The following is a 21,523-nucleotide window of genomic DNA, read 5'->3' as shown; positions in this document are numbered from 1 at the left end:
GAGGGAGAGAAGGAGGGAGGGAGGGGGAAAGAAAAGAAAAAACAAAAGAAAGGGAAAAGAAAAGAATGGGAACTAATAAAGTTTTATGTAAACTGTTCTATTTCAAATGTAATTTAAATTTATATCTCTGTGTGTATTTGTGTACATGAGAGAGCAGAGGCATCAGATCCCCCTTGAGCTGGAGTTAACAACTCAGGAGACCTCTAAAAGAGCAATGTATTCCTTTAACTACCATCTCTCCAGCCCTGAAATGTGGAAGGAATGAATGTTCTACTTAAAACTGAGGAAAAGATCAATTGCCAATATCAGAGTAGAAAAGGAACCTGAAGGCCCAAGAGTTGGTGCTTAAGGAACTAATGAAGGGCTCAAGCCTTGTCCTCTTTGCTCCACTTCTGAGTCCACACAAGGTGCAACAAGATGACCAGACCAAACAGCAGCTATCCCTCCCCAAGAGCATGTGCTGTACATCCTGCTGCTGCCCCCAGCACTCACATTCTGTGCAGCATTTATACATCTCACACTGCTCAGGCACGAGACCCTCAACCCACAGAGGCACAGAGTTTAATGGTTCCTGGTACTCACAAAAGTATTTCTAAACTTTAAAGCACAACTCAAAAGTAGGTAAATGTGCTAGAGAGATGGCTCAGAAGTTAAGAGCACTGGCTGCTCTTCCAGAGGTCCTGAGTTCAATTCTCAGCAACCACATAGTGACTCACAACCATCTATAGTGAGATCTGAAGCCCTCTTCTGGTGTGTACTCATATACATAAAATAAATAAATAAATCTTTAAAAAAAAATAAGTAGGTAAGTACAGAAATGTCTTGACAAAAGATGACGTTTATGCTCCACAGATCCAGTTTATATTCCTAGAGTTATTATGTATCTATCTTCCCTTCAAAACCATATGTTCCATGGTAGAAGATCCCAGTTATCCAGTTATAAACAAAACATACAAGAAATCTTTCTTTAGCCAGGCCTAGTAATGCACACCAGTTACCTAGTACTTGGGAAGTAGAAGCAGGAGAAACAGCTACTCAAGGTTAACCTTGACAATAGTAAGTCTGAGATCATCCTGAGCTACATGAGAGCCTGCCTTTAAAAAATATATATAATAATAATTTTTTCTTACCTTTCTTCTTTTTGTTTTGTTTCAAAACAAGAGTCTTATTATGTACCTCTGGCTAGCCTAGAATTGGAACTCAATATGTAGACTAGACTGACCTCAAACTTACAGCAGTCCTCCTATTTCTGCCTCTTGCATGCTAGGATTATAAGCATATAGTACAATACTGAGATAAGAATGTTATACTAGCTGGAGAGATTTGTGAATACTAATGTTATATTAGTTAAGAGCACTGGCTGTTCTTTCAGAGAACCCAGATTCTATTCCCAATACCTAGATGGCAGCTCATAGCTGTCTGTAACTCCAGGTGCAGGAGATCCGACGCACTCACACAGATATACATGCAGGTGAAACACCAATACACATAAAATAAAATTAAACAAAACTTAAAAAGAATGTTATCTTAAAATAGAACTCCAATTTCTACTATATTTTAGATAAGCATTAACCTTATTGTACTCTAAATACTGTCCTATAGCCAGCAAATAAATAACTAAAGTCTTAACTAGAACAATATTTAAAAGCAATAAAAAGCAACAACAAAAATCAGATTGCTTTTTGGCTCCCAAAACAAGGATTTACTGTTTCAAGCTCAGAACAAGGAGCTCCTCTCTCAAGAAGGTCCAAGGAGGTGCCCTAAAAGTTTTGTCTTACCATGGGGAATGTAGCATTGGCTAGAACGGCAGCTCAGCAGCTCGCCTGAGTGCCAAAGCAGCAGCTGTCACTAGGTATATTTAGCTCTATGAGCTCAGAAAAGTGATCTTCCATGAGGTAGCACAGAGACAGTCCCAAGCAGTAGTGAAGTCCTGTAGGTGGGAGCAGAGAAGAAGAAAAATCCAGCTCTAGATTCCCTCAGTGACTTAAAGCCAGGTACACCTTCAGGTGCAGGGACCTGAGCACCTCTCCAGGGCTGCCCCTTGGTACCACTGCCACCTTCCTCCACTATCCAACCTTGATCCTTACTATGTCTTCTCTCCTCCTCGCAAACATTAAAAACCCATTTTTCTCAGCGATTCTTTATATCATTTTTTTTTTAAGTCTCTCATTACAGATGGTTGTGAGCCACCATGTGGTTGCTGGGATTTGAACTCATGACTTCTGGAAGAGCAGTCGGTGCTCTTAACAGCTGAGCCATCTCACCAGCCCTTTTCTTTGTATCTTAAAACATCTAGCATTGATTAGCTTTTTTGTTTGTGTTATTTGTATTTTGAGGCTAGCCTTCAACTCCTGATCTTCTAGCTTTCACCTCCCAAGTGTTGAGATTACAGACATGCACCACCATGCCTAGGTTGTTTGTTTGTTTTTCAATACAGGGATTTGCTATGTAGTGAAGGCTAGCCACAAACATGTGACCCAGCTGTCTCAGCATCCTCAGTACTAGAATTACAAAAGTGTGTCACCACATATAAGAATTGTCATTTTAGCTGCATAGCTCCAGGTGCTGTTTATACTGAGTACTAGGACACATGTTCAGAGGTGAAATAACTGTCCTGAGTGGCATTCACCAGCTACTGCTAAAAGGCTAGAAGAGTCATTTCTCACTTATCTTCATGCACTTATGTCTTCTGCCAGTTTAAACACTAGAGTGAAGTGGAGTACAGTGGAGACAAATATAATGACAGCATTTGAGATATCAGGATTAGGAGTTCAAGGTCATCCTGGACTACACAAGACTCTGTCTCAAAAACAAACCAAACCACTAAAATGACATTTATGAAATACAAGTCTAACTTGACCAACTCCTCTATTTAAAATTCCATGGCTTCTCATAACCCACAAGGTAAAGCCCTAGTTTCACAGCCTCATAGCCTCTTATTGGGGCCTTTGAAAATGTGGCCTATACCCTTATTTTCCAGTGACATTCCTTCATATTCTCCCTCCCAGCCAGAACAGAAGTCAGGATGCTGAACAGCCAAATGCAGTTTACAGTTTTTTTATTTACATGTTTTTTTCATTTGGGGTTTGTTTGTTTTAGTATGTATCCTAGGCTGGCCTCAACTGTATTGTATAGCCAAAAACAATCTTGAATTTCTGATCCTCCTGATTCCACCTCCAGAGTGCCAGGAGTACCAGCATTTACCACCACTATGCCCAGTACATGTGGTGCTGGGGATCAAACCCAGGGCTTTGTGCATGCTAGGCAAGCATATCACAAACGGCGGAGCCACATCCCAGCCCCAATATATAAAAGTTTACCAGAATATAGCCCCACTAATTGACACATCATCTATAGCTTATTTTATACCATTTCATACATAAAAGTAGAACTGAAACCAGATGTAGTGGGTCATAACCTTAATCTCAGAACTCAGGAGGCAGAGGCAGGTAGATCTCTGAGTTCAAGGCCAGACTGGTCTACATAGCAAGCTTCAAAAGAGCTAGGACTACAGAGTGAGACACTATCTCAAAAAACAAGACAAAACAAAACAAAAAAACCTGAGTAGTTGCTATAAAAAAAATTAACCCCTGGTTATTTCCAGAAAAAGTAACTAACCCTTCTCTAGAAATATCAAGCCAGTTCCAGTTCTTAAGCAAATCATGCATTTTTATAGCTCCAAGCCTTTCCACAACATGGTCCACATGAAATGTTTTATGCCTCTTAAAATTTTATGCCTGTTAAAGTCACTGCCTCTGTGTAGTTTTCCATGCTTCTAGGTAAGTTAATTGAAGGCCCTTATTTATTTGTTCCCTTAGTTCTCAGGGTACATATTTATGACAATACTCCTACTATACTATAATTACTATTTAATTAGCCCCTTCCTACTTTCCCTAAGCAACTCAAAAATAGAGACTATATTTATCTCTGTATTCACTTACAGTGTAAATTCCCTAGAATACCTAATTGAATAATTAATTTAGCACCCTAGACCCATGTCCAAGTATAGGCCCTGGCATAGAGCAGAGTATCCAGTTATTAAATAGCAGAAAGGTTGTCTCTTATTTGAGTTTACCTTACAACACACAGAATTATGGACACATGTCTTAGCTGTTAAGAGGGTTAAACTTGTGAGAATCCAAGTTACACCTTGCTTCTAATGCTATTTGCTTCAGTTTGAATTGTAGGTTTATCACTTACTTTCAATGCATCATGGACATCATCTATAAAGAGGTAACAATAATGTCCTCATACATATACCACTTACTTATAAATGAGTCAACTTATGATAACAGCTTAGAATAATACCTGTGTATACTGGGGGATGGGGAGTGCAGGGGGTTCTTTTAAGGATAATATAACTAAGTATGTACAATCCTGGGGACCAATATTATAATGATGCAGATCCCTCAGATCTAAGAGAGTCCTATAGAGGATGTACGAGAGAGATATATTCCTCAGTGCCTGCTAACAAAAGCCAATATTCTAGAAGATCCAAAATGGAGAAAATTAAGGCAAGAGTCTCCTAACTTCAAAGGTTCTTTCTGTTCTGCACTAGGATTCTTTGCAATCCCTAACTCCACCTTAAACTGAAACTAGCCTTTTCCAAAACCTTCTATGATCTGAGCCCTACCTGACTTTATTGGAGCATCAACTGCTTCATTCTCCTATTCCTAATGGTAATAAATTCCTAATCTCTGAAAGCACCAGTCTTTTCACCTATCCAATGAGTTGTACATGCTACTTTCTCATCTAAAACTTCTTCTCCAGACCATACATAGGTACCTGTTTAGATCCAGGTTACTTATCAGTGGTCCTGAACATGGAAATTGAGTCATCTTCTTCTTCTTCCTCCCTTCCCTCTTCCTCTTTCCCCCTCCCCTCCTCCTCCTCCTCCTCCTCCTCTTCATCTGTGACTTACACTGTTCACTTAAAATAATACAGAATCCTCAACTGTTTCCCAGCTCTCTGCTACAAGGAAACTTCTTCCAAAGAAACAACATCTTTTCTTTTTCCCTTTATTTCCAACACCAGCACAAGTGAAAGTAGAGAATATATATGTGGCTGATGAAGGGCAGTCTTATGGAATCATCCTTAATGCTACACCATAATATTAGGTACATGACACAGGTCAAATCCTAAAGGCAATATCTAAGGTTGAGGCTTTCCATGAGTCAGAACAGAATAGCAAAGTCTGGGTTACTCTAACATTTCCAGTCTTGCAAACTATTAGGACCAAAATATCCAAAAACAGTCAAGGACTACCAGTTGGTGACCTTTGTTTTATGATAGAAGGACAGAAATAGATCACTAATTAGAAAGAATTTCCTCAGAGAGAAAAGAACATCTTCTTAATTGGGGTCAATGATGCCATATCTGCACAGAATGAATACATAGCACTGGACAGAATGTAGCAGGGAGGATATTTGCAGTCTATGCCCATACCACCATGAACACACCCAATCTCCAAGTTAAACTGTGTCAGTCTGGCTAATAATGCCTGAGTAGAAGAAAGGATATTTATAAAAACTGCTGGGATAGAAGGCACTTATAGCTTGATACCATGAGAAGCTATATGGACGAAGTCTCCAGTAAAACTAGGGAAGAGATTCTCTGGGAACCTACAGGCCACTCAAGCCAAGAAAGCAGTTAGGCTAATTGCAGATTCTCACCTTACTCAGAGGAACAAGTTCATAGCACTAAGTACCCACATTAAAAAAAAAAAAAAAAAAAGGAGAAATCTCACACTAGCTTAATAAATAGCATACCTGAAAGCTCTAGAACAACAACAAAAAAGTCACCCCCAAAAGTAGACAGCAAGAAATAATCAAACTCAGAGATGAAATCAATAAAATAGGAACAAAAATATACAAAGAATCAGTGAAACAAAGAATTGGTTCTTTGAGAAAATCAATAAAGGTTGACAAATCCTTATCCAAATTAAGTAAAAGACAAAGAAGAATATTAAAATTAACTAAAATCTGAAAGTGGGATTTAACAACAGACATTGAGGAAACTCAGAGAATCATAAGGACATGCTTTAAAAACCTGTATTTTACCAAATTGGAAAATCTAAAAGTAATGGATAATTGTCTTAATACATACCTCTTCCAAAGTTAAATCAAGACCAAATAAGCAATTAAAACATAAGTCTAACCCCTATGAAATGGGAGCAGTCGCTAAAAGTCTCTCAACTAAAAAAAGCCAGGGCCAGATGGTTTTACTACAGAATCCTACTACACTTTCAAAGAAGAGCTAATACCAATACTCCCCAAATTACTCCACAAAAGAGAAACAGAAGTGGCATTGTCTAATCCATTTTATGAAGCCATAGTTACCTTGATATTTAAACCACATAAAGACCCAACAAAGAAAGAAAATTACAGACCAATTTCCCTTATGAACATAGGTGCAAAAATTCTCAATGAAATACTTGCAAACTAAATCCAAGAACACATCAAAAAGATCATCCACAACGATTAAGTAAGGTTTATCCCAGAGATGCAGGGACGGTTCAACATACATAAATCAATAAATGTAATCTATCACATAAACAAACTGAAGGACAGAAACCACATGATATTCTCATTATATTTAGAAAGGGCTTTTGATAAAATCCAACACCCCTTCATGATAAAAGTCCAGGAGACATTAAGGAAATATTAGGACATACCTAAACCTAATAAATGCAGTTTACAGCAAGGTCATAGCCAACATTAAATTAAATGGAGAGGAACTCTCAAGCAGTTCCACTAATATCAGGAACAATACATATCCTTCATTCCTATTCAATATAGTACTTGAAGTCCTAGCTAGTGTGGTAAGCTAGCTAAAGGAGATTAAGAGCACACAAACTGGAAAGGAAGAAGTATCTTTATTTACAGATGATATGATCATATACATAAGTAATCCTAAAAATTCCACCAAAACCTCCTATAGCTGATAAGCTCTTTTAGCAAAGAAGCTGAATACAAGAAATTAACTCACATAATTCAGTAGCCTTCTATATACAAGTGACAAACAGACTGAGAAAGAAATCAGGAGGGCTGGAGAGATGGCTCAGTAGTTAAGAGCACTGACTGTTCTTCCAGAGGTCCTGAGTTCAATTCCCAGCAACCACATGGTGGCTCACAACCATCTGTAAATGGATCTGATGCCCTCTTCTGGTATGTGTGAAGATAGCTACAGTGTACTCATATATAATTAATTAATTAATTAATTAATTAATTATTTAAAAAATCAGGAAATGGCCTAAATAATATAAAATATTTTGGGGAAACTCTAACCAAGAAAGTAAAATACTTGTATATAAAAAAACATTAAGACAATGAAGAAAATATCAGAAGAAGGAAAGATCTTCCATGCTCATAGATTAATAGAATTAATATAGTAAAAAAATGGCCACCCTACCCAAAGGAATCTATAGATTCTTTTTTTTTTTTCTTTTTGGTTTTTAGAGACAGTGTTTCTGTGTGTAGCCTTGGGTGTCCTGGAACTCACTCTGTAGACCAAGCTGGCCTCCAACTCAGAAATCCACCTGCCTCTGCCTCCCAAGAGCTGGGATTAAAGGCATGCGCCACCATCGCCTAGCGAATCTACAGATTCAATGCAATATCTATCAGTATTCCAGGACAATTCTTCACAGATTTTGACAGGACAATCTTCAGCTTCATATGGAAACAGGAAACATCCAGGATAGCTAAAACAATCCTGAATAATAAAAGAACTGCTGGAAGTATATCATGATCCCCAATTTCAAGTTGGACTACAGAGCTACAGTAATAAAAACTGCTTGGTACTAACACAAAAAGTAATACAGTTTTTTCCAAACTGATCAACAGAATGGAATTGAAGACCCAAACATGAATCCACATACTGATAGACACCTGATTTTTGATAAAGCAAGAAATACACACTATAAAAAAGATTCCATCTTCATCTAACTGGAAACATACATGTAGAATGCAAATAGATTCATATTTATCATCCTGCACAAAACTTAACTCTATATCAATAAAAGACCTCAACATAAAACCAGATATACTGAACTTCATAGAAGAGAAAGTGTGCAACAGCCTTGAACTAATTGGCCCAGGAAAAGACTTTCTGAACAGAACATTGTTGGCACAGGCATTAAGATCTACAATTAATAAGTAGGACTTCCTGATACTAAGAAGCTTCATCGTCATTCAGACAAACTGGCAGCCAACATAACAGGTAAAGATTTTTACCAACTACACATCCAACAGAGGGCTAGTACCCAAAATATATAAAGAACTCAAGAAACCAGATTATCAAGAAAACAAATAACCCAATTAAAATATGGGGTGCAGATCTAACAAGAGAATTCTAAAAAGGGGAAACTCAAATGGCTGATAAACATTTAAAGAAATGCTCAACATCCTTAAACATCAGGGAAATGCAAATCAAAACTACATTGAGATTTTATCTTATACCTGTCAGAATAGCTAAGATTAACAAAACAAGTGGTAGCTCATGCTAGTAAGGATATGAAGGGGAATATTCATTTCCTTTCTCATGGAAAGTATCAGTACAGGATAAACTGTTCAGCTACAACAGAAATAAATGTGATGGGTCCTTAGGAAGATAGGAACCAATCTACTTCAAGACCCAGCTATACCACTCTTGGGCATATACCCAAAGGATGCTTTACTCTACCACAGAGACACTTGTTCAAGCATGTTCTTGTTGCTCTACTCATAGTGGCAGAAATTAGAAACAACTTACATATCCCTCAACAGAAAAAGATGTTTTTAAAATGTGGTACATTTACATAATGGAGTATTACTCAAATATTAGAATGAAATTATAAAATTCAAAAAGTAAATGGATAGAACTAGAAAAAAATCATTCTGAGTGAGGTCTCCCAGACTCAGAAAGACAAATATGATATATACTTACTTATACATAGATATTTTAAGTCAATGATAACCAAACTACAATCCATACAACCACAGAGACTGGGTACAGAATAAGGGATTAGGGGAGAACATAGAAATCTCATTAGGAAAGAAAAATGGATAAGTAGTTATGGATGGATGGATGGATGGATAGATGGATGGATGGATGGATGGGGAAGCTGGAACAGGAGAATCAAGTGTGGAGGGGGAGGGGAGAGGACAAAAGAGAGTATATGGAAGAGACAGCTAAAATTAAGCAATGTTTGAAGGGTAGTATGGAAACCTAATACAGTAAAAGCTTCCTAAATAAAGTATACACATACATGAAGGTGACCTAAATAAAATCGCTAAATAATGAGAGACACAGAGCTCCAACTGGACATCTCTTGTCACAAAATGAAGCTTCCCATATGGGGATTGGATTACATCTAATTGAGTTCTTGGCCAAAGTGGTCTTATGGAAATCCCCAAACAATCCAGTTTGTTGCAACGACTATCTCTCCACAAACTGATACCAAGGCCCCATTGCTAAAGACAACACTTACACAACTCACTGAACATGCAGAACTTAAGCTGGTGCCTGCGAAAAGCCTTTATCCCTATTTTCTAGTGTCCTTGGTACAGGAAGGTACTCTGCATACTACCAAAAAAACAAAACCAAAAAAACAAAACCAAAAACAAAACAATGTAAACACAAATCCAGACACAAAACTTCGATCTACAATGCTGGTCGACTTGCAATATATGCTAGGGCAATGTTGGCACAAAGCTTGTGGGAATAACCAATCAATATCTAATATCTATGAGATGAATCTATACCTGAAACTGGTTTTGTTTTTAGTTTTTGGGTTTTGTTTTGGTTTTGGTTTTTGGTTTTTCAAGACAAAGTTTCTCTGTACAGACCTGGCTGTCCTGGAACTCACTCTGTAGACCAAGCTGGCCTCGACCTCAGAAACCCACCTGCCTCTGCATCCCAAATGCTGGGATTAAAGGCATGCCACCACTGCTCAGCATTTTTTTTTTTTTTTTTTTTTTTTTTTTTTTTTTTTTTTTTTTTTTTTTTTTTTTTTTGGTTTTTCGAGACAGGGTTTCTCTGTATAGCCCTAGCTGTCCTGGAATTCACTCTGTAGACCAGGCTGGCCTCGAACTCAGAGATCCACCTGCCTCTGCCTCCCAAGTACTGGGATTAAAGGTGTGCACCACCATCACCCGGCTCTTTTTGTCTGTTTGTTTTAAACCTGAAATTGTTTGAGTGACTAAGAACGTGAGATTAGAGAGCCCAGAGACTTGGAATAAAAACATATACTGCTGTTCTTTAAAAACAAAAACAAAGTACAAAAAGTAGCAATAAAATGACTCCTAATAACATTCTGCTATATTCAGCCATCTTCAGAGAAGCTTCCTCCTGATGCAGACGGGGATAAACATAGAGACCCACAGCCAGACTTTATGTTACGAGTTAGAGACCTCAAAATACTCAGCCCTAGATGAGATGTCTCCATTAAGCCTCTTTCCTCAGGGCTCAGAGAACCCCATGGAAGAGCAGACACAAAGAGTGTGAGAGTCAGAGGGGGTAGAGGACACCAAGAAACAAGGTCTCTAAATCATTATCCATGTTATGTATGAACTCACAGGAACTGAAGCAGAATGCACAGGGTCTATGTGGATCTGTACCAGTTAGGGTCCTAAAGCTGAAAGGAGAAGTAGACACACATCTCCATCCCTCACGCAGAAGCAATCTCCAACAGATAGCCACTTGAAAATGAAAATTTAGTTTCCTCCAAAGGAGTCTCAATGAAGAAAAAATAGTATTCTTACAGTTCGGCTGCATGCCCAGCAGTAGATGGCCAAGAAAAAAAAAAAAATCAATGGTGTCTTTGGAGATTCCTTGTCTAATAATGTATCAGGGCTCTTTCTTTTTTTCTTTTTAATTTTAACTAATTACTTTAAAATTTTTTATTTACATATTTTTCTTTCTCTCTTTACCCTGTAAGTCCTGTGTGCGTGTATTATAGCTCACAGTGTTTTATGGATTATTAAATGTGCACATGCGTGGGTCTCTGTTTCCTGTGCTGACTCCTGGGCTCTCTCCTTCTGTTTGTTTGCTTTGTCCAATTCTAATATGTTAGGTTTTGTTTTATATTATTATACTTTGTTATATTACTTTGTATTATTACCTCATAGAAACTTGTTTGTTTTCTAATGAGAAGTAGGAAGAGAGTGGACCTGGTTGGGAGGGGAGGTAGGCAGTAACTGAGAGGAGTAGAGGGAGAGGAAACCATAATCAGGATATATTATATGAAAAAAAATCTATTTTCAAGAAAAAAAAACTGTGGAAGATAGTTTTCAAAAGCTCTAAGGGCATATAACAAATAAAGAAAACATACACTCAAGAAAATCTACCAAAATGTGATAAGAAAGCAAAAGTGTAGCAGTTTTTGACCCTGCTACTTGACTGACTCTGCCCACAGAGATGGTAATTCTGTTCTGATGGTAATTCTGATGGTGTAGGTAAGTACAAAGGGTTGCTTTTCCCCTAGATGTCTAGAGACAGGATACTAACTTTCCACATCTTACTAGCAGCTGCCTGTGATGGTGTAAAGTTCTATGAATGTGATCACCAGGTAGGCCTGTCATCTTCTGATCAGCCCTCATACTGACAGGGTGCAGCAGCACCACAGAGGATACTGGACTTCCAACTACCAGTTCCATAACTAATAAGGTAACAATCCATGGAGAGCTGAGACTACTGATGTCCAGTTGCTAAGTCCATAACTCCAAAAGGCAAGAGTATTTTTTAAGGACAGTTCTAGAACCTTAGCTCAAAGGCATTGCCTGGCAGGAAATCAGGCTTCAAACCCCTGTAAGTTCAAGACCAAAGATGCATGTAGACAGCATTAGCTGTGGTAAAGGCATCTGGAGAGATTTACTTAGGGTTTCACTGAAGTCGCCCCCTCATCTCTACAGAGAACACATTTCCACCCCACCCCTACATGCGCACACACTATGTTAAATGGTGGACAGTACCAAACTCTGTGGAGTATCATTTTTTTCTCATATAAATATACCAATGATATGTTAACTCCATATTAGGATGATGATACTGTGACCATAACTTTTGCAATTTGAAATATAACAACAAAACTCTTTTTACACTTTCACAGACAGGTTGATCTTTACTGCTTAACAACTTTGGCATACCTTTTTTTTTTCCTTTTCTCTGAGAAACTTTCACCTTTTCTCTTAAAACACTTTATTGTTTTTCTTTGGCATGCCCATTTTGCCAGCGTTGCTACTTGTTCCAGTTCTATTAAGCAAACAAGCGTTACTTGAACACAGCATTGCAATACCACTCACCTGACAATTCAGACAGTGACAAACGGGTGGCTATCATATATAGCAAGAATACTCTGAACAAAGAGATGATTCACACACAGCATTGGTCAAAGCATTTGATGTCAACATTCTTTACAGAATAGTTCATAACTTAAAATTTACAGGGGCCAGAGGCATGGCTAAGTGGTAAGATACCTTTCTTCATAGTATAAGGCCCTGGGTTCAATCCCCAACACCAACATATACATAATAAAAGCTTATGAATTGCTTATTTATGGAATTTTTCATATAATATTTTTATATCACAGTTGAACTCAAATAGATGAAACTAGGGAAAATAAAGCCTATTTGAACATGGCAAATTATTGACCAGGGAGTTTGCTAGAAAGAACTGGATAAAAAGTATCTGGAAAGAACTCCCCCCTGATGCAAATCTCAAGAAACGATCCCTGAAAGGAAATCTAATATGACAGGGTCATGCTAAGTAATTTATGCCCCAAGGCACTGCTGAAAATAAGAAAGTAGCAGTGGTGGTGCTCGCCTTTAATCCCAGTGCTTGGGAGGCAGAGGCAGGTGGATTTCTGAGTTCGAGGCCAGCCTGGTCTACAGAGTGAGTTCCAGGACAGCCAGGGCTACACAGAGGAACCCTGTTGAGAGAGGCGGGGAGAGGGAGAGTGAGAGGGAGAGGAAGCGGGAGAGGGAGAGAGAGAGAGAGAGAGAGAGAGAGAGAGAGAGAGAGAGTAATAATATTAACTGATGGAGCTTCAAAACTGGATGGAGCAGGAAAAGAGATGTCAAATGCAGCTCTGCCAGAACTATTATCACCGTAAGGTGACTGTGTACATGCGTAAGACTATACTTTCTATGGAGTTAAATCAAAGAGAGTGTAGAGGAAGACTATTAAAATAATCTAGCTAGTCATTAAACAAGTAAAAACAAGTAAATAATAAGTCCCACAGAAGTTGGTATAGTACCTGAAGTTGCTATCATATGTCCTTTCAAAAAGACCTGCAAGATGTACTAGTAGAAAAGTAGAACCACACAAGAAAAAGAAGGCAAGCATCAGAACTCCCTTTAAGAATGACTACATGACAAGTTTCATAGAAATAATGCCAGAGCAGCCATTATAAATATGTTCAATACTAGAAGAAGTCATGGGTGCTAATCACCTTCTCAGTACTGCGGCAATTTCTTGAGAAAACCTAAGGGGAAAAAGATTTATTTTGGCTCCTGGTTTCAGATGTTTTGATCTATGGTCAATTGGATCCATTGCTTTTATGCCTTGGGTAAGGTAGAAACATCATGGCAGAAGGGCATGAGAAAGGAAAGCTACTCTCCACATGGTGGTCATGAAATAGAGCAAGAAAAGGCAGGTCTTAGGAATAATGTATAACCTTCAAAGGCAGGCTGTTAGTGATTTCCTTCCTCTAACTGAACCTCTCCTTTCCATTCAGCTATTAATTGAAGTTAAGCCTACTAATAAAGTAAGTTCCCCTTATGATCTAACCCCTTCTTAGTAGTACCACTACCTAAAAACTAAGCCTATCCATGAGCCTTTTGGAAGAGCACTTTATATGCAAACCATGATACCATGGTTCAAGTAAAGGAATACATGAGACAATGTTGTACCAAGTAAAGGCACACACCTATAATCCCAGCCCTTGGGAGGTAGAAGTGGTAGAATCAGAAGTTGTCCTTGTTCACATAGCAAATCTGAGGTGCATGGCTATGTGGACCTACATATGGAAGGTCTATGGCTATTGGGCACTGAAAGGAAATGAACAGAAACTAGGCAACACACTACTGTCCTATGTGCATGATTTACAAAGAATCCTTTATATCCATGTATCTTCATTGAGCCTCCTACCACTCCTTGAAGAAATCTACTATTGATGTCCCTGAGTGGTGAAGGAGCTTCTGTAGACCTCCCTACTCATGTATCCCAAAATGGGCTATGTTTTTGGCTTCCTACCTTTAAGACTCATCAAATTTCCCTTTTCTCAAATGCTCTTCTTTTACCTGGTAAGCTCCAGCTCATCTTTAAAAATTAAATTCCAGTTTCATCTCCTCTCCAGAGCCTGCTCCTAACATACCTCAGTCAAAGTAGAGCTAGCTCTATTGAGTGTTCATCATTTTGAGGACAAAATTCTAAGTTCTTCAGTATTGCATAGTCTGCCTAAGGCCTGCCTTTCTGACCTCATCTCCCACTTTATCTACCTGTCCTATTCAATATTCAAATTAAGAGACTACTAACTCACTAGTTGTCAATTACATCATACTTGGTCTTCTACCCGGTATATATACTTCTCAGCCATCTCCTCAGAATAACTGCTCCTCCTCCTTCCAGGTTTATCTGAAGCACCATCTCTTTTGAATGGTCCTCCTTTGTCATTCTCAGATGGTTAATTTCCTTCTCTATTCCTAAAACATGTTGAGTTCACCTGCTTTTTATTTTTTTCATTACATGCTTTCTTTACTTACATGTCATACAATATCTCCTTTCCCAAGTTCCCTTCCAAAAGAAAAAAGAAAAAAATAATAAAATAAAAGAAAAAAACAAAAACAAACCTCTGTTCCCTCCCCCCTCCCCGTGCTCACTACCCCACCCTCTCTGGCTTCCTGGCCCTGGCATTCCCCTCCACTGGGGCATAGAACCTTCACAGGGCCAAGGGCCTCTCCTCCCACTGATGACCTACTTGGCCATCCTCTGCTATACATATACTGCTGGAGCAATTAGTCCCACCATGTGTACTCATGGGTTGGTGGTTGAGTCCCTGGGAGCTCTGAGGGTACTAGATAGTTCATATTGTTGTTCGTCCTAAGAGGCTGCAAGCCCTTCAGCTTCTTGGGTCCTTTCTCCTTCATTGGGGACCCTGTACTCAGTCCAATGGATAGCTGTTGAGTCCACCTACTTTTATAAATAAAATTTTACTACATTTATTTACATAGTGTGAATGCATGCACATGCATGCATATACTGTAACATGCTTGTGGAGGTCAAAAAAAAAAAAAAAAAAAACTTGTGGAAGTTTGTTCTCTCTTTGCACCATGTGGGTCTCAGGGACCAAACTCAGGTCATCAGGCTTGGCAAAATGCCTTTACTGATAATCCATCTCACTGGCCTCAATGCCTTATCACAAAACTTGGCCTGGAGCTCACTATGTAGCTGAAAGTAGCCTTGAACTCCTGATCCTCCAATTTCAACCTTCCAAATGCTAGAATTACAGGACTGTGCCACCATGTGCACCAAAAACATATAAAATCTTCATAGGAAGAAAATGTGTCTGCTTTACTGGCTTTTGCATATTCAGTATTCAGCACTAAATATTAGAGCAAAAACTAAATATTTGGAGAAAGAAGAGAAGAGGTTGAGAAGGTGAAGAAAGAACAAAACAAAAACAAAGAGGGTCATTAATCCTCAATTGAAGCAGAAATATTGGAAGTCAATTCTTCCTAATATTTTTGATTCACACTGAACATGACATACACATAGACAGAGACGTGGGTAAATCCATATGTTGCTTACATTGTCAGCAACTTTGAGGCTTCCATTTTACCTCCAGGCTGCACATACTGCAGGCCTAACTCTTTGCCCCTAACCTTTTTGATTCTGACTCAGTTTCCCTAACACAGAATTTGTTCTTCTTCTTCTACTTTTTGTTACAGACACTGATGCATCTAAATGCAGAAAGACATATACCCCTACAAGCACAAAATGATATACATACACATAAAAACATAAGGATGTGGATACACAGTCAGCAGCAGGGCTGCCAGCAAGGAGAGACAAAGCAACTCCACCACAAAGAAAGGAGGAAAGAAAACAACAGCCTGCTTAGTGAGAAAGAATTCCCCTGTCTGTCAAAGCAAGCCACCTTCTGGTTTTCCTGGAAGCATGAGGGAGGCCATCTGGGGGAGCTGCTGCCTCATCCTGTATCTGGCAAGTTACTGAGACAGACTGCAAAGTATGCCTACTCTCTGAAATGTGTAGCTCCGTGTGTCTGCCAACTGGGACCCTTGCTCAAGTGCCAGATGACAATGTATCTTCTCTTCTACAGCACATACTAGGTCACCACAAGTGATTCTTCTTGAAACACCCACAGCTCTCTGAATAGCAGCACTCTGGCCCTTAAACTCTACTCCTGTCAGCAGGAGGCAGAATTGAGGAATCAGCACAGGTTCAAGGCCAGTTTGATCTACTTAGTCATTTCCAGACCAGCCAGGGCTTCATTTAGTCTCAAAACAAAAAATACCTAGTGTTTCTGCTATAGACCACTTATATCTCTGCCTTTCTAACTAATTCTTGCCAAAGAAAAAGAGTATCTAAACTAATCTTCATCTCAATTTCATAAATGAGGAAAGTATAAGTTCTAAAATACTTGACCATAGAGCTAAAATAATGGACTCAGGCCAGATTCTAAAGGTCATATTCAGACTTGATTTTTGTTTTGTTTCGTTGTTTTGAGAAAGAGTCTCAAAGCGTATCCCTGGCTGGCCTGGAACGTAATATGTAAATTCATAACGTAAACAGAAATTCACCTAGCCTCTGCCTCCAAATTACTGGTATAAAAGTTGTTAGCAATTTTCTTAAAACACCACAACAAAAGCAACTTGGGGAGGGAAGGGTTCATCTCACCTACAGTTTCTCATCACAGGCTATCACTGGGCTACAGAGCAAGACCCTGTCTCAAAAAACAAAAACCACACGGGGACTGGAGAAATGACTCAGTGGTTAAGAGCACTTGCTGCTCTGACAGAGGACCTGAGCTCTGTTCTAAGTAAGCAACCACATTGGGAAGCTCACAATGATATCACCAGTTCCAGGGACCCAGTGACAATTTCTGGCACCAGGAATACATGCAGTACACATATATACATGCAGGCAAAACAACCTTACACGTAAAATAAAAATAATTGACTTTTAAAAACCCATGCATGGTTCCTACCTCCTAATGGAAATTACAGTGTCCTCTGGAACAAATGAGGAGAACCCCACATAATTACAACACACACACACAGTATATGCCAAATGAGCGAGGAAGGTTACTTCCCAAAGAAGGGGGGATTTCTTAGGGAAATAAAACATTTACTTCAAACCAGCAGTATTCAAGAAAGTAATAATTATTCCTCAGGTAAACTACCATTCATAACTGCCAATATTTTGGGTTGTCAAATGGGACAGAGGAAGGTTTGCTGCTGGCCTATGCTGTAGAGCTAGGATGCCATTCACTATCAGACAGCTCCCGATAACAAAGAATCATCTACCCTAAAATACCAATTCCAGTGAGGTTCAGAAACCTGATTTGGGCCTTGGTGATAGAAAATCTTGTAGGCAAAATGGAAGACAGAGGACTCAGATGAGGATTCCACTTTATTTCTAACAAGAACACAATGGTGGCTTATGAAGAGCATGCTTGGGATATCAGTAGCGTAGAGTAAGGGAAACAATACAGCATAACGTGAACCATAAGACGGTCCACAGCCAGACTCTGAGCTGTGAGAGCTTAATTAAATAAACAAAGGTAAGCTACTCACAGTTTAATCATTTTTAAATGCAGTTAGTAACTTCCAACTCACAGAAAAATTGAGGAATGAATGAAACCACATACATAATTGGCTGGCAGTGTTTGGGCATGCGGTACTGATAGTCTCAGGCTAATGCACTCCCTTTACCAGATGAAGAGCTGTGTCTTAGTAATTCCAGTATTCAAAAAGACAGATTTGGCTTTTCCTTCCCAGAAACCCTGGCCTCAGTGCAATCACTTAGAAAGCCTCACCATATACCCCATGGTCTCTGTTACCTCAGTGTCCTTTGAAATGAGCGTAAGGCCTCACTTTGCATGCACTTTCCCCTGACTTTCCCATCCTTACTCATCTCCCTTATCTCACCACTCAATACCACAGAACCCACTCAATACCACTCAGTTTAGCACTTCATTAGAAATTGTCTTGCAGCAGGTGTAATGGTACATGCCTTTAATGCCAGCACTTGCGAGGCAGAAGCAGATAGACCTCTGTGAGTTCAAGGCAAGCTTCGTCGACAAAGTGATTTTCAGGACAGCCAACTCTACATGATGAGACACATCATAAGGAGTGCCTGCTGCCATAAAAAGCAGGCAGGCAAAAGATACCCAGAGCCACCCAAAAGATACCCAGTTGTCCACCTGCAATGGGTGCCACTACATATGCAAGTTGTGGTGGAAAGATGGGAAAGAAAGAGAAGCGGAACAGGTTGAGCACAATGAAAAAAGGTAGAACTGGAGACTCAAGGGTGGAGAGGAATAGCCTGATATAAGTAGCCTGCCCTACTACCTGAGACCATGGTCAAGGTCCCATCCCAGGCTGCTGAGGACCTTATCTGAGTCTTTGGCATGCAGCAATGGGGGGCCTGTGTTGATGTTCAGGGATCATATTACCACTAAGGGGCATATATATGTCCCTGGTCTGGGCTGCCACCTAGGACCATGTTAATTTCCAAGGGCTGTGCAAAGCTGGCTGAGGCAGGCCAAGAGAGCTGGCCCCAACCCTTGCTGGCTGCAGCACTTGGGAGAGTGGGCTCTGCACCACATCTGGGTAACATGGTAGAGCTGGTCCTGGTGGGGGTTGGGGAAATGATGAGCCAGTCCCAAGGGCATGAGCCAGGAGGGTTAGCCCCAACACTCATCTATCATGAGGTGGCATGGACAGGGAGAGATGATCTCCCACCACCTCATCCCTCATCAGGTAAGAGAGCTGGCCTTGAGGTCATGGGGTTATGAGGTCATGACAGCAAGAGATTTGGCCCAGCCCCTTGTTGGCAGGGGCACTGGGTGAGCTAGTTGGGCCAGTGCTGGAGAGCTCACCCTGATGGTGTGGGTGCAGGGAAGTCAGCAGGCTGATCAACTCTGTTCCACCCAGCCCAGATCCAGGGCTTTGAGTTGGCCTACCCCAATATCTTCCCCATCTATCAACTTCTGGAGCATGCGAAGGAGACAGTCTTGTAGATCCAAAGTTGTAGGATCTCCATGGCACACAGGCAACAACAGATACCTAAGAGGTGTTCCAGTTAGAATCCATTACTGATAGTGTTCTCAAATCAGACCAATGACTCAGTACAATAAGTATCCACAAGTAAAGATGTGTAGACAAAGGGGTATACTGTGTGATACAATGTGATACATTACAGTTTTCACAATGAGATTTTTTTTGTTTGTTGGTTTTATTTTTTTGTTTTCTTTTGGGGAGGAGGTTGCAAGGGCAGAGGGCTGATATGAAGGGATAGGGAGATGAGTGGAATTGGGATATATGATGTGAAATTCACACACAACAAAATATCAAGGGAAAGTCCTTTTTAAAAGGAAGAAAGGGAGGAAGGAAAGCGTGGCAGTTTGAAATGTTCCCCATAGTCTCATAGGGAGTGGCACTATTAGGAGGTGTGGCCTTGTCAGAGGAAGTGTGTCACTGGGGGTGGGCTTTGAAGTTTCAGATGCTCAAGCATGGCCCAGTGTCACTCTCTCTTCCTGCTGATCCAAATGTAGAACTCCAGCTACCTCTCTAGAACCATGTCTGCCTGCATGCCACCATGCTTTCTACCACAGTGATAATGTACCAATCCCGTGAACTATAAGCGAGCCCCAATTAAATGTTTTTCTATATAAGAGTTGCCATGGTCATGGTGCTTCTTCACTGCAATAAAACTCTAAGAAAGGAAGGAAAGAAGGAAGAAAGAAAGAAAGAAAGAAAGAAAGAAAGAAAGAAAGAAAGAAAGGAAGGAAAGAAGAAAGAAAGAGAGAGAGAAAGAAAGAAAGAAAGAAAGAGAGAGAAAGAGAGAAGGAAGGGAGGAAGGAAGAGAGCAAGGGAAGAAGGAAGGAAGGAGAAAAATTATCTTGCTTGCTCCCTCATCATTTTGATTTTGTTGTTTTGTAACTCCCCCTCCCCTCTCTCTCTCAAAAAAGCTCAAGGACAATATCATTAGAGTTTGAAAGAAAATAGAGTAGTCAAGATATAAATCTCAGGGAGAAAGAATGGAAAAGAACAAGAGAAAGCCATACCTTTTGATTTAGGCCAGCATGTTCAGCAATGACTATCAGCAAGCAGCCACATGGCAAAACAGGAGTAACGTTAGAAACAGTGAGAAAGCCCAAAGTGCTAGAGAAAGCACACTAAGGTTTTGGTCAGTGTCCTAGTTAGAGTTTCCACTGCTGTGGTGAAACACCACAAGCAAGAGCAAGTTTGGGGTGTGGGGGGTGCAGGGTAAGAGAGTTTATTTGGCTTACATTTCCACATCGTAGTCCATCATTTAAAAAATTCAGAGCCGGGCAGTGGTGGAGCACGCCTTTAATCCCAGCACTTGGGAGGCAGAGGGAGGCGGATTTCTGAGTTCAAGGCCAGCCTGGTCTACAGAGTGAGTTCCAGGACAGCCAGGGCTACACAGAGAAAACCTGTCTCAAAAACCAAAAAAAAAAAAAAAAAATTCAGGATGGGAACTCAAACAGGGCAGGATCCTGGAAACAGGATCTGATACAGAAGTCATGGAGATGTGCTGCTTACTGGCTTGCTTCTTACAGTTTGCTCAACTTCCTTTCTCATAGAACTGAGGACAACCAACCCAGAGATAGCACCACTTACAGTGGTGCTGGGGCCCGCCCTCTTCAACACAAATTAAGAAAATGCTGTACAGCTGTATATTATAGAGGTGTTTTCCTAATTGAGGTTTCCTTCTCTCAGATGACATTAGTTTGTGTCAGGTTAACATAAAACTACCCAACACAACCAGTATCTGAAAGAAAGAGATGATGATGATGATGATGATGATGATGATGATGATGAGGAGGAGGAGGAGGAGGAGGAGGAGGAGGAGGAGGAAGAGGAGGAGGAGGAAGAGGAGGAGGAGAGGAAGAGGAGAGGAAGAAGAGGGAGAGGGGAGGAGGGAGAGGAGGAAGAAGAGGAGAAGGAAGAGGAGGAAGAGGAGGGAGAAGAAGAGAAAGTATTGGTAGTGGTGGTATTAGTTGTTATACTTTTTCACATCTAGAGCCAAAATTAGTCCTGACTTTGCCCCTTTAAAAACTTTGAAAATTACAGCCTCTTTCTTCATTAGCAATTGGTAGGTAGCTTATGAAGTTTATGCAAGTATTTAATAACTAGTGCATAGAAAGCACCTTGTGTAATACCAGGCACACAAAATAGACTCAATTATTATCATCATCAGAAAGAATAGATTCAAATAGGCCTGTTTTCAAAACTTGGCTTTTGGCTTTGCTATTTACTGGCTATGTGATCTTAAGCAA

General features: G+C 40.0%; 1 protein-coding gene across 4 annotated transcripts in view; it reads right to left on the bottom strand.

Moving 5' to 3' along the window:
* Nucleotides 1–21,523, bottom strand: part of Stim1 (stromal interaction molecule 1) — a 191,792-nt gene that overhangs the window by 55,459 nt on the left and 114,810 nt on the right. The window contains exon 2 of one of the 4 annotated variants that reach the window (XM_031387681.1): nucleotides 1,779–1,930. The exons of the other annotated variants lie outside the window; for them this stretch is intronic. Within the exon in view, the coding sequence (XP_031243541.1) occupies nucleotides 1,779–1,781 (3 nt within the window). The 5' untranslated portion in view covers nucleotides 1,782–1,930. The remainder of the gene's footprint in view (nucleotides 1–1,778; nucleotides 1,931–21,523) is intronic. 4 annotated transcript variants of the gene reach the window in all.

The sequence above is a fragment of the Mastomys coucha genome, unplaced genomic scaffold (genome assembly GCF_008632895.1).
Source record: "Mastomys coucha isolate ucsf_1 unplaced genomic scaffold, UCSF_Mcou_1 pScaffold21, whole genome shotgun sequence".
Lineage (NCBI taxonomy): Eukaryota > Metazoa > Chordata > Mammalia > Rodentia > Muridae > Mastomys > Mastomys coucha.
The sequence above is the reverse complement of the archived record's forward strand: the minus strand, read 5'-3'. Positions and strand labels throughout refer to the sequence as shown.